The sequence below is a fragment of the Austrofundulus limnaeus genome, unplaced genomic scaffold (assembly GCF_001266775.1).
Source record: "Austrofundulus limnaeus strain Quisiro unplaced genomic scaffold, Austrofundulus_limnaeus-1.0 Scaffold173, whole genome shotgun sequence".
Lineage (NCBI taxonomy): Eukaryota > Metazoa > Chordata > Actinopteri > Cyprinodontiformes > Rivulidae > Austrofundulus > Austrofundulus limnaeus.
This window is the reverse complement of record NW_013952575.1, coordinates 77,372-90,592: the sequence shown is the minus strand read 5'-3', so window position 1 is coordinate 90,592 and position 13,221 is coordinate 77,372. Positions and strand designations below refer to the sequence as shown.

At 41.0% G+C, this 13,221-nt stretch overlaps 1 protein-coding gene across 14 annotated transcripts in view; it reads left to right on the top strand.

The window, feature by feature from the left end:
• Positions 1-10,701, top strand: part of mecom (MDS1 and EVI1 complex locus) — a 159,418-nt gene extending 148,717 nt beyond the window's left edge. For all 14 annotated transcript variants that reach the window (XM_014017608.1, XM_014017601.1, XM_014017598.1 and 11 more), the window contains 7 exons: positions 1,951-2,117; positions 2,284-2,361; positions 3,966-4,135; positions 6,033-6,177; positions 8,007-8,252; positions 8,340-8,526; positions 8,834-10,701. In XM_014017608.1, the coding sequence (XP_013873062.1) occupies positions 1,951-2,117; positions 2,284-2,361; positions 3,966-4,135; positions 6,033-6,177; positions 8,007-8,252; positions 8,340-8,526; positions 8,834-8,968 (1,128 nt within the window). In that variant the 3' untranslated portion in view covers positions 8,969-10,701. The remainder of the gene's footprint in view (positions 1-1,950; positions 2,118-2,283; positions 2,362-3,965; positions 4,136-6,032; positions 6,178-8,006; positions 8,253-8,339; positions 8,527-8,833) is intronic.
• Positions 10,702-13,221: the final 2,520 nt, after the last annotated feature.

Genomic DNA, 13,221 nt, shown 5'->3' with positions numbered 1-13,221 from the left:
GTGTGTGTGTGTGTGTGTGTGTGTGTGTGTGTGTGAAACAGGCTGACAGGCCCTGCGGCCTTCTGAAACACCCCCCCTCCCCCTCTGCCCCACTGTCCCTCACTCTAGTTTCCCTCCCCCTCCAACCCCTGCTCCTCCCCCATCCCGCCCCTCTCAGCACAGGGATATCATTATTACCCGTGTCTGGCCCTTGATCAGTAATGTCAACATCTTTCATATTGACGAATGTGCTGTCTGCCTGCATTGTGCACAGAATGGTTTACAGCCCAGCAGTGGACATGAATCACTCGTCTGCCACACACACACACACGCACACACACATACACACACACGTATCTGACAGCATACAGACGCACACTGAGCTCATACAATCACCCTCACATACAACACACGTMCCTGGGAGCGCACACACTCTCAACACGCACGCATATAAAAATCAACTAAGACCACCACGCCGCTCAGATAGCCTCTTGTTTATATGCATGCACAAACACACATATTTCCTTGGAGAGTTCTGATGAAAGTAAACGTTCAGTTTCATTAGCAGATTGGCTGCAGTCTTCAGTCCTGTGTGGGTGTGAGCGTTTCGCATGCATACAGCATAATTATTTGTTAGAAAACAAGATTTGATTTTAACATTCATTGTTGCTCACCTGTTTTTGTCACTGACCATGAATATGAATATACCTTTTTTCTGCGTTATAACAAAGCCATGAATCAGTGTCAGACATATTWTACATCCCGTCATATTTGCGATTTCACCTTGTGATGCATGAATCATTGATGAATGTCACAATAAGAATTCACCAAATACTCGTTTTACATCTTTTCTACAAGTAAAACTCCCGTAAACTGAACAGATCAGTCAACAGAGATATGAGCAAAGCTATGGAACCTGCCAGATTTTTGTCCAATGTTCAATATGTCACTGACAAACTCACATATTTTGTTTGTTTAATGCAATGAGAATGTAGTTATAATGAGGAAAATGTTATTTTAGAAGAATTTTTTGGAGGGAGACTATTTAAAGTAACAGAGATGTTTAAAAAAGCAATTGCATCCACAGATCATACAAATGGCATTCAAAAACTGAGATGCTTACCTATTTAGAGATTTTTTTTTGAATCTGTATTTTTGCGTGTACTTGTCAAAAACAAATGTATTTTAAAAAATTACCCAACAGCCTATTTCATGAAATGAAATAGGCTTTGAGTGCTAAATATCACAAGATTACTGAGATTTTTTTGTTGTTTTCTGGGATTGGCTTGCTTTGTCCTGTTTTCTGTCCCAACTAAAATTTATCAGAGGGTTGAAAAGTTTGATGATTAAAATGATTCAGAAAAAATAGTAAAATTAAATTTAATTAATAAAAAAATGAATGTGATCCAAAAGTTTTAGGGGCCTATTTAGACAAGATCAGAAGGTCCTTCCTTGATTTTTGGTGGCACTATTTTTACACCAGGGTTAGTGTTAGGGTTAACCCCCAAAACCCCTAACTCCAGTCTGAATTCTGAAAGTCTGAAAGAGAATCCCGAAGCAGCAGTGAATAATTAYTTATCACTTACTGTGTTTTTGTTTTCATGAAACCTGCTGCTATCACCACTTTTTATGTTCAAGGTGGTTATACTGGAGGGTTGGTCAGGATTGCACTGTGCTAGAAAACATGTTGCTATAATGTTTAAATGTAGATAATGCAGGGCAATCCATTGGTATTTGTTTAATTTGCTAATAGCAATTGGTGAACACAACAATACAATATTTTTTTTTATTATTGGCAAAAAAATACTTATTTAAAAAAAAGAGTCAGAGTAGTTGAGGCCCCAGTCAGTTCTTCTTGTGAAAACTTTGCTCAGTTCTCAAGCCTTGTCTCAGGTGATTATGAAAAATGGTGAGGCTTTCAAGATTTAAAGAATGAACCTCTCAACATCTTCTTGCTTCTTATTCCTACAGATGACGGCTATTGAAAACATGGCAGAGAAGCTGGAGACGTTTGGCTCCTTGAAGTCAGAATCCAGTGAACTGTTGCGCTCCGTTCCATCCATGTTCGACTTCAGAGCCCCGCCGTCTGCCCTTCCAGAGACGCTGCTGCGCAAGGGCAAGGAGCGCTACACGTGCAGGTACCTGCAAGAACTGCTGTTTGGTCATGTGCTGTTCTAACTTTTAATAAATGCTGTGGTGTTTGTGGTTTATCAGTCTTTGTATACTGACAATGTGTTGCAAAAAGTTTTCTGAAACCAATAAATCATTACTATATTTTTTATTATTATTTTTGCTTCAATATAGATACTGCGGAAAAATATTTCCTCGCTCTGCTAACCTGACTCGGCACCTCAGGACTCATACAGGAGAGCAACCATACAGGTAATACATTTACTAGTCTACAGATTTTCTCTCTGTGCTGTGTGTTTTGTATATTGTGGGTGTTTATTAGTGTCGTGCCGTTGTTTTAAAAAAAGCACTGTAGTTTGTTTCATACTTAACAAAACTGTTAATGCATAATTGTCCCGTCAAGAATCATGTTTAAATACAACATAAAAACTAACACTTTACTCYTGACAGAAATGAGAATGGAAGCAGCAAACAAATAAAAACAAAAGTAACTCATTTGTTAGGAGCATCTGCACATGTACCGACTGCAGTACAGTTTTTATACTGTGTTTTTCTTTTTTTATCACTTCAGTGGAAAAAAGAACTTAATATTAGTTTCTTAATTTCTTCATCATCAGTGATTTTTTTAAGTAAAGAGAAAATAGAAAAAGAGGGAAAAACAAAGAGAAAATGTAATTAGAAAGATTGAAACAGAGATTATAAATATATTAAATACACACCAAGGAAACACAGGGCCACACACCCAACATCTGTCCGCTCACCTAAAAACAAATGGATAAATAAATGGATGGCATGCAAACATATACAGTATACACATACATATACTGTGTTTTTCTTTGTTCTGATATTGATCATTTCCCCTGTTGCTAAATATTTTACCTGATGACAAGTGGTGACCATTGTCTGGGTGACAGGAGGGCTGTAAGCTGAATGAAAAGGAGGAAGTTTGGTAAAAATTAGGGAGATGAGGAGCCAAGGCAGATGTCCAGGCCTGGCAGCTGTGCTCCTGTCTCTTTTAATTATATAAAAAAAAACCTTACATTTATGGGCAACTTTTTGTCTTGTGGACAAACTTTTTTGTTGTTGTTGTTGTTGTTTTTTTTTGTTTTTTTTAGAAGAGTTGGTAAAATTTTAGCAATTGTGTCTTGTCAGTCTGTGGAAGAGAGAGAATCTTTCAGGGTTTGCTGAGGCAAAAACAACAACACAATCTATTTCTGGATGTGTGTGAAAAATATTTTAGTCAACTTATCGCATTTGGATAATRAATATATCCTGATTAGAGCTACTTGGCTTTGTAGTTACTAAGGTGGAGGAATGTTGGCCCAAAGTTTGGAGGAGGCCTGTTGACCACAGGGGAGAGACAAAGACAGATGCAAAACCCCCTCCTGCCTGGGCCTGATAGCTTGCGCTCTACACACTGGCAGGCTATTAAAGATCGCCGCTGTTTATTGTAATTTTTTTTTTGTGGAGATAACCGGGAGGGTTCCTGAGGGACAGCCAATCGAGCGAGCTAATTCCACCAGAAGAAAAAGATGTAATCTTCTTGTATAATTTTGCATGAAGAAACTTGGCAGGAGCCCCTAATTTTTGCAGGGCTTGAACCAAATCTGTTGCGTGCTTTTTTTTTATGAGAGAAGAATGCAATTTTATTGTGCTGGCTGAAGATAAGAGGCAGAGCTGTTTCACCTTAAACAGGCTCCTCCATCATGTCTGAGACTGCAGGACTTCTGGGACTGTCTGACTGAGTGTGTGTCCTGTGCTGTTTCCTCCCAAAAAAAAAAAAAATTCTGATTCATAACGTAGTTGTTTGTTTCTGCTTATGTACATTTCATACTGAATGCTCATTGTCTCTGTAGGTGTAAATACTGCGACCGCTCCTTCAGCATCTCCTCCAACCTGCAGCGTCACATTCGCAACATCCACAACAAGGAGAAGCCCTTCAAGTGCCACCTGTGCGACCGCTGCTTCGGCCAGCAGACCAACCTCGACCGTCACCTCAAAAAGCACGAGAACGGCAACTTGTCAGGTGGGCAGCGGGTGGTGAAGATTATGGAAATCTGATCCAACGGCACGTTTTATCAGAGAAAATGAGAGCCGGTTTGCTGACTTGTGCGGTTCATAAATCCTTCTGCTGAATATCATAAAACGTAATTTACTCGTGATTTGAGACAATCTGAGAAATTAAATTATATAAATCTGCCATCGACCCCTGCGACGGCTCTGAATATTTTCTTTGGAATGAGTTGCTTTCATCAGCAGCACAAGTCACAGGTTTGATAGGTTAGATCACTCTGACTGAATCAGCAGAACGAGTCGTGACGACTGGCCAGCAGCCATCGGCACCAGAGGTGACTGACACTTAATCAGCAGCAATGTGCAGTCCATCAAATGCTAAATCAATTGTGGGCAATGCTTTTTTTTCTTTGTCTGTTACAGCATCAGAACATTGAAAACTGTTTGACAAAAATGTTTTCTATCTGTTCCCAAAGCAAAACTAAACGTTTTCGAACTTTAATTTGATCTAGATTAGAGATGAACATTTCAGCAGCATAGCACCACAAAACCACACCAAAATGGCCGCAGGGACTCATCGCCATTTTGATCCAAGTTCAGCAAAAAAAAAAAAAGATTAGGGTCTTAATTGCAAATTTTATTTATTTTTGTTTTTAAGTGAATCTTTAAAAACACAAACCAAAAATAACACKTAAAATAGTATTTTAGTGCCAACAAGGTGATTTCCTGGGAGCTATTAGCTGACAGCCTGTAGATCAGGGGTGTCAAACTCATTTTCTCACAAGGCCACGTGAGCATAATGGTGGCCCTCAAAATGCCAGTTGCAATTAACTTCGACATTTCATGTTTTACTTCAATTGATCATAAAACCTCATCTCATTGCTRCGGCTGAACACAGCTAACAAACAATAACTGAGCTCTACGTGGTATTTCCTGCATAGAAGCAGTGTTTTAACACWCTCTCTTACACTGAAAAGTACTATGTGTACTACATAAATACTATTAAAAGTTAAAGCAAGAGAGTTTGAGTTGTGGTGAGTAGCTGCAGTCTTGTATTCTGAACTCTCCAACTTTCCGGCAAGTGGGGAGGCGTTCCAGTTTAAATTTACAACTTGTAAGTGGGAAGTTTTCACTTTCCAGGACAACTGGGCCGCAACTGGCTGTCGGCCACTTTTGAATCCTGTGCACCTTTACCTAGTGGTGGGATAAAATAATCAATGTGCATTATAGGAGATGTAGCTCATGTTTAACGCTGGCATTAAAGCAGCTTATTTTGAGACAGTAATACAGGGTTATTCATCTAAATTGCTCAGGGGTCCACAGCTACTCAAAGCCAATGATTCAGGGGCCAGGCAAGTATTGTTAACATTCAACTTTTATACTTGTTTATTTTGTTGCACTGAACCATAAATTTAAAGTTTACGATTGATTTAAAATCTATTTTTATATCAAATTAAACAAAATAAATAAACTGGCAGGTGAGTTGAAAATCATGTGGCCTGTGGGCCTTGAGTTTGACACGCACTGCAGATTACCTCTAAGTTTGCCAGATTTATTAAATATTTGACCTTCATTTTCTGGTTATCTGCTGTAGAAAGWATGTTTCTGCGTCTTCCGCTTCTTTTGTCTATCATTTCTCACTTTCATATTTTTTTAAACACACTTCAGTAAAAAGCTGTCATGTTCAGGTACAAGTACTAGAAAGGCGCCAAACTTAAAAAGCAACCAAATCAAATTATTATAAAAGATCAATTATCAAAAAATATTGGTCAAGAGCACTTTAAAACAGAAAAGTCTAGATGCTTGGAAGTAAAAATGAAAACACCACAGTATTACATATGCAGTGATTGTATGATTAACTGAATCACATGCCCATTGAATAAAATTTATTTTTCTTTCCCGTTTTGCAGGAACTGCGATGTCATCCCCGCAGTCTGAACTGGACAGTGGTAGTGCCATATTGGACGATAAAGAGGATTCCTACTTTAATGAAATAAGGAATTTCATCAGTAAAGCGGGACAGAACCACACATCACCAGATCACTCCGAGGAAGGGTAAGATTGGATTTATCAGCTTTACGTCTCAATTTTTGTTCCTATTATGATTTATGTGACCACCAAAGAAAAAGAAAATTTAAATAGTGCAACACTGGAGTTGATGATTTATTATTTGAGGGATTATAATAGGTCAACTTTTATCAGGCTCATTTTGACTTAAATTTCCGTACCACCCAGCCAGTTTCTGTTAATCATCACATCATGTTCAGAGGTATGAACTCAAGTTCGTACCTCAGATACTATCACACGTTTCAGTTCTGTGATGATACTATCACAGGTTTTGGAAACATTAAGCAGCTCTTTATGTAAATTTCCTTTTGACCACATGTGTTAAAAATTATCTTAGTGCATCCAACAGTGTCTGAGCATTATTCAAATGGTTTCTTGCAGCCGTAGTCAGATCAGATAGCAGCTAAGGGGGACTGTTCAGGCCTCCAAGTTGGCTTTTACGTGGCTCACGTAGTTAAAAAAATCACAGGGTACGTTTTTAAAGGCCTTCAAGTGATCTACTGGATTGTGCTGAAGACGTGCAGGAGCTGGACTGGGTGGTAGATTGTTAGAGGGACCAGAGACAAAGTGGAGGTGGAGAGGGTGGGGGTGCAGTAGTTAGACCACCACATCTGGAAGCAACATGTTTGCCTACAGGAAGAGGGTAGAAGGGGTGGGGTCAAAGGGTCGGCCTGTGTTTCCTTTCAAAGTGCAGCACTCCTGACTACTTCTGATAGATACTTTATCCTCAGCAAATTACCACGTTTGAAAGCGTAATTAGCGAATCTGTTTTCTTAATCACAGAGTTCTCGCTCTCGCTCTCTCTCTCTCTCTCTCTCTCTCTCTCTCTCTCTCTCTCTCTCTCTCTCTCTCTGTCTGTCTGTTTTGGAGCCGGCTCCTCCTTGCAGCCGTGCGAGCTTGACACGGCATGAACACCGCCTTGTCAACTCCTCATTCCAGCAGGAGCTATATGTTGAAAGCTGAACATTGTCAGCTGGGATAAACAATGAGATTTCCTTTATGAGCTACAACGAATTTTTTTCGAATAATCACCTCTTTCATCTTCATTCTGAATAACTTCTGCAGTCGAGTGTGTGCATTTTGAATCTGGTTCAGGTATCTGTGTCGGTCTTAATGGGTTCTCCTGCTATCTTTTTTTTTTGTTTGTTTGTTTGTTTCCATTCGCTTTTCACCCTCTTTCTCTGAATCCTTTGTACAACAAAATGGCATTTTTTCAAGCTGACGAAAAATGTCCCAGAGTGTAATTAGTGAATCAGTCTTAATGTGGTTCCAGATGATTTAACAAATGGTGGTTTCCTGTGACGCTGAGACAGAGGGACAGATTAAGACTCCGGCAGTTTGGATAGCTGGCCCTCTTGCTCTCCGCAGGGATGGAGGAATGGACTGGTTGGCAGTGCTCTCATAACTCTCCCACCAAATGGGGCTGTCAGCTAAATATTTTGCCTATTAGATGAATACAAGATAGTAGGGAAAATAAACATGGAGAGAGGCAGAGCACTCCATTTAAGTGCTGCAATGATCAACTCAGGGCTGCTGTGCCCGAAGGGGCCCCAAAGCCTTGATGACAAACAGGATTCCGGCTCTGTTGCCAGTGTCGGCTTCAGATCCACCACTTCTTGCTTTGTTTATCCCATATCTTCCACCGTTTTTGCTCAAACTGGAATGGAGTCTCACTCGTTATAAAACAAAAACCCACACCTTTTTTATTCAATGCCACAAGCTTGTGTGTCGTGTCTTGTAAATAAATAGATGGTTTTGATTCATAGCTCTCCGAATGTCTGCTACGTAATGATCTAATGAGTGTTCCTGATCTGCAGGCTGAATGGAGGTCCATTAGAAGAAGGGAAACCATTGATGGTAAGCCACGGGTCACAAGATCTGGAAGATGAGGAAGTGGAAGACCTAGACGCTGATGATGAAGAAGCGGAAGAACCTAGCAACAATTCTGAGAAAAGGGAACCCAAGGTGCACTCTAGCAGTCTTAGTGATGACATCATACGAGACGAAATGGACTTCAGCGAGCCAAATGACTTAAACTTCAGCTGTCAAACATCTCCAAGGAGGTACAAGTCACACATCTCGAGTATTCATGTGACCATGAAAATAAGAATATCTTCAAAATGCCCTCTTTAAAAAAAAACTATTTCTAGGTATAAGGACGAAGAGGAACTGAGCCACTACTCGGCCTTGGACCGCATTCATCGTTTTTCTGACCTGCGCAAGCTGGAGGAGAGTGAGTTGAGTGATGGAGATGGAGAAGAGGACGACAGAGCGTTTGACTCTCCTTCTCTGACGGAGGCAGTCAAACAGCCACTCTTTAGGAAATCGAAGTCTCAGGTACAAGAAAAATTGACACTTTATCAGACTACTGATTATTCCTTTTAGTGTAGATCACAGGTGTCAAACCTATCCAGCCTGTTTTTTGTTTGTTTGTTTGTTTCCCTGCTCAAACACACCTGATTTGCATGTGATTAACAGATATCTACATTTTATCACTGAATCACTAAATCAGGTGTGTTGGAGCAGAGAAACAAGGAAAACATGCAGGATAGCTGCCACTGAATACCTGAGTTTGACAGCCCTGGTGTAGATCTACTGTACGCCTGTATTAAGAATGTCAGTTCTAATCTCTCTGTTCCATCAGGCGTATGCCATGATGCTGTCTCTGGCTGAAAAGGACTCTCTTCACTCAGCCACTCACACCCCGGCGACCATGTGGCATAGCTTGGCACGGGCCGCTGCTGAATCCAGCGCCATCCAATCCCTCAGCCATGTATGACGTGGACATGAGACCCTTTCACAACCCCTGACYTACCTATGGCACTGGGAGTACATCAGCGCCACCCCCACCCCCCGGATCGTCCACAGAGTGACTGCTCAGCAGAACCACGGCCCATCTGACTGCCTTAAACACAGAGCAGGGTTACTGTCCCACACAGAGCCCATCAGCCACTGGTCCTAAAAACATCCAGCATATACAAAAAAGAAAAAAAATCTAACTAATTTCTCACATTAACCAAGTTGAAGTGATTAAAAATACTAAAGTAATAATAGCTGTATTTATTATTCTGTTATTGTGTTTTGCACATCAAAGGCAGCTGATAGAGGAGGATGATGGATGTGCTGATGTGTCATCACTAGAACGACTGAAACGCCCGGCAGGTGAAGAGAACATTCCACCCCAAGTTAGGTTGTATCTCTCTAGGACAGCTGGTTTCAGCCTAGCATGAATCATTGTGTGTAAAGCATTAGAGCCAGAACAAGAATCCCGCTCCACCCCACCTCTTCACCTCGAAGACCCACAGATGTTCCTTATATGTACACAGATGTTCCTTGTGTGCACTTGACGATAAAAGTGAATGAGTAACCTGCAGCTGAAAGACCTGCTCCCACATGAGGACAGCACGAGCAGCGCTTTCAGGAGCGGATGATGAAAGCGATCGGACTGAAATCAGGCCAGTTTCCTCGTAGCTGCATATGTGTGTGTCTGTACAATCATAGCACTGTACACGTTTCAAATAGCTCTTCTCCACCTGCGCTATCTGTGAAAAGATATAAATAAATGGATTTTTTTTAGTAGAAGAGAAGAAAGCGCGACTTTTCTTTGTTTTGTTATTGTTTCTTGTTGGGTTTTTTTTTTTTTTTTGTCATTTACTGAGATAAGTCACTAGTGCTGAAGTTCATTGTCATTTGTAAAGGGCATATGTCTTTTTCGAAAATCGTTGAATTCGTTCTAGTCAACCAACAATACCACTAAAATAGCCTGAATGCTAGTTGTTAGCTACTCCATGCTCGTGTGTCTTTCTTTTTTAGACAATCATTTTTTTTGTTCTTATTTGTTTGTGTTTGTTGATGTTGTTTGCTGTTGTATTTTTGATAATTGTATTTATTTCATGGCAAACTGTTTGTTTGTTTGTTTGTTTCTTTGTTTACTGAATAGCACTGCTCTTAGCCCGGTAAAAAACGGGGAGAATCCTGACCGGGCCAATCCCAGAGTTCATTGGAGGTTTGTAGATTATGTCTGAGTGCCGGATAGTATTAAATATACATTTCACTCTTTATTCTACTAATAAAACCGGTCAATGGATAGATATTAGGATTTTTTTCTATGACAATTTACTGATCCAATTGTAAAAAAAAATCAAAAACCTTTTAAAGAATGAATAATTAAAAACAAGTGAGGTTTAGTTTTGTCATAAGCGCATGATTGGTCTGGTAAGATCTGTATCTGATATTTTCTACAATTGTCTGCAAGCTTGTGAGATGTTCGATTCATGTTAATCCCTTGTGCCAAACCTATGATGAAATAACAGATTACTTTTGTTTATTTTCCCATTTTTGAGCGACCAGATTTCCTGTTCGTATTTGTTTTGTTTGTAATCGATTTTAAAAAGTAATCAGCAAGTTGAGGTACTTTGTTTTAATGCTTTCTACAATGTAACTGTTATGCATTTCAATTCAATACTGTGGGAGGAACAACTAAGAAAAATAAAAGATTACAATGTGGATTGACACATTTTCTGGTCTCTCTTTTATTTCCCCTTAAACGCTGAACTCACCCTTTTGTCCTTCACCTCCTTYGCATCTCCTCCTTCTAACCGCCCATTATTTTTGCCCCAGAATGAAAATTTTGACCAAGAGACGAGAGTTGGAACACCACCTGGCATTTTCTTCTGGCGCTCCCATGGCCTCCAAGAGTGACGGAGAGCCTGAACTCTGTTCTTCTTTTTTTTTCTCCTCGAGGCCTTATTGGCTCGCGGAATGAGAAGAAAGCAAAGGCTGGAGTGGGCTTTGAATGTGGTAGTGGGAGCAGAGGCAGGAATGTGTCCTCTTTATTTGTGTCCATTTGTGTGGCATGATGGATGAGGTGGGTAGATGTGATGACCTGGCTCATCGCTCAAACACTCAATAAGAGTCCCATCCTGCAGCAGGCCTCCCCATCCGGCGACCCCCCCACTTACCAACACCGCCATCTTTTTTGTCGCTGCTGCCAGCCAACGTGGGCGGACATTGTGGCTGGGAGCATTGGAGGTTTCGCAGCTCCATTGTCCAGTGGATAGCTCGAACCAGGGTGGGGGAGGAGTGGAGAAATTGGGCATGACAGTGAGGATGGCTGGCGCTGACGCTCCACATTTACAGTGCTTTTGGCACCTTAATGGATGGGTTGTTTTCTTAGGGCCTGTCGTCAGCCATCAGAGCTCCATGGGGCGTCCAGCTTTGATGAGGTCGCAGAGGGTCAGTCAGTGTTGATGAGGTCAGCGTGGGTCGTCCAGCTTTGGTCAGCTGCACTGACGGTAGCGGCGGCGCAATCCATGGTCATTGTGAAGTGGCAAAGATGTTGTTCCTGAGCACGAGTCCTGTTGCCTAAATATAATCAACATATCACTGATGTCATATTTTTTAGAATTGTTGGCACATTTATAATTTATAATTTTAGGAATATTCAAATTTTGTTTTAAAGTGGGGTTTTGTGGAAAGGCTATGAACAAGTAATATCTTATCTGTTGTAAACAGCTCTTTAAAGAACCACAGTCTTGAGACGTAGATTTTTATTATGACCAGAATGGCACCTCAGGGCTAGCTGATAGCTTGTTAGAATGAGGTGGTTCAAAGCGCTGGCTATAAAATATAGCAGATTTGAATTGTTCTGCGAACCTTTTCCCAGAAACTTTTAAAGRAAGCTTTGAATGTAATCTGAACTATTGGTTTTTGTATAACCACTCATATGGTCAACTGTACGTTTGGAGTTGTCCTGCTAAGACTAGCCGTTAGCTCATAAAATTAGTTATATTCAAATTAAAAAAGTCATCATAAATCAAATGAAAATTTTCATAGATAAATTTTTCTTGGTTAAATTAAGCAATAAACTTACAGAATTTGGCAAATTTTAAGATTTCACTGACTTACCATGAGTGTCAAAAACCGAGAAGATTTTGTTATGTTGCATTAATTAACTAAGCAAATAGCTGAAAGAAAAATGATCATTCATACTGGCTCTAGTGAGATTGTGAATGGATATTTGTCTTTATGTGGCTGTGATGGACTTGCGATCTGTCCCGTCCCTCCCACTGTGACTGCTGGACATGGGCACCAATGACCCCCATGACCCTGAAACGAAGAACAGAAAAAAGAAAATGGAAGGATGGATGAATAAACCCTAATCTACAAACTAAGGTCATTCAACAAATGGGACATAGTCATAACCCTTCACAGGAACCCTACTTCAAAAGTTTGTTACGTTTAGAATTGTACTTGCACTCGTTTGATTGGCAATGTTTTGCAAACATCACCTAAGATTCTTCTCACATTTAATCAACACGTTCGGAAAAATTATTGCCCTCAGCCCTGTATAAAAGGCTCAGTGTATTGTTAGCTAGGACTGACAGGAGCCTGGACGTCAGGCGAAACAGTATGTGTTATTAGTAGTTTGTGTCCCAAAGGGGCTGTATCCCCGAGCTGCTGAGTCCCTCCAGTGTGTGCATGTGATCTGCTGGGCACTCTGTGGGCAGATCATCGTGGGACATAGAGCGATTCGGCTAATGGGGCAGCTGGCACAACCTCAGAATCCATCAGACCTCATTACAGCTCCCATTCAGCCACCGTCTTTTCTTTCCTCCTCTTCGTCTTCCTTCTTGCCACACACCAGCCCTACCTTCCTTTCCTTTGCCACCCGTCCATGCCTTCCAGTCCCTCTGTGGCAAGTAACTTACAGCACCCGCTCGGCTCGGTGGAACATACATCTCAGGCACCACCCACCCACCCAGGGCGGGAGGCCATTGCAGCTGGCAGCTCTCACACTGATTGACTTGGCACCCGAGCTGATTCAGACACCAGAGGAACATTTGGGAGGAGGAGGCATAGAAGGGTGAGGGTGTGTACCCATAAAAATGGGGTGTAAAAAAAGCTTTGTATTTACTAACAGCTGGCAGAAGTAGGAGGAGTATACAGCATGTGAGTGTTTAGGAGGGGGAACTCCACAAATCACCACAGCAAGGTTTTGTTGTGTTTAAAATAAAGACAACACCGTCTGTC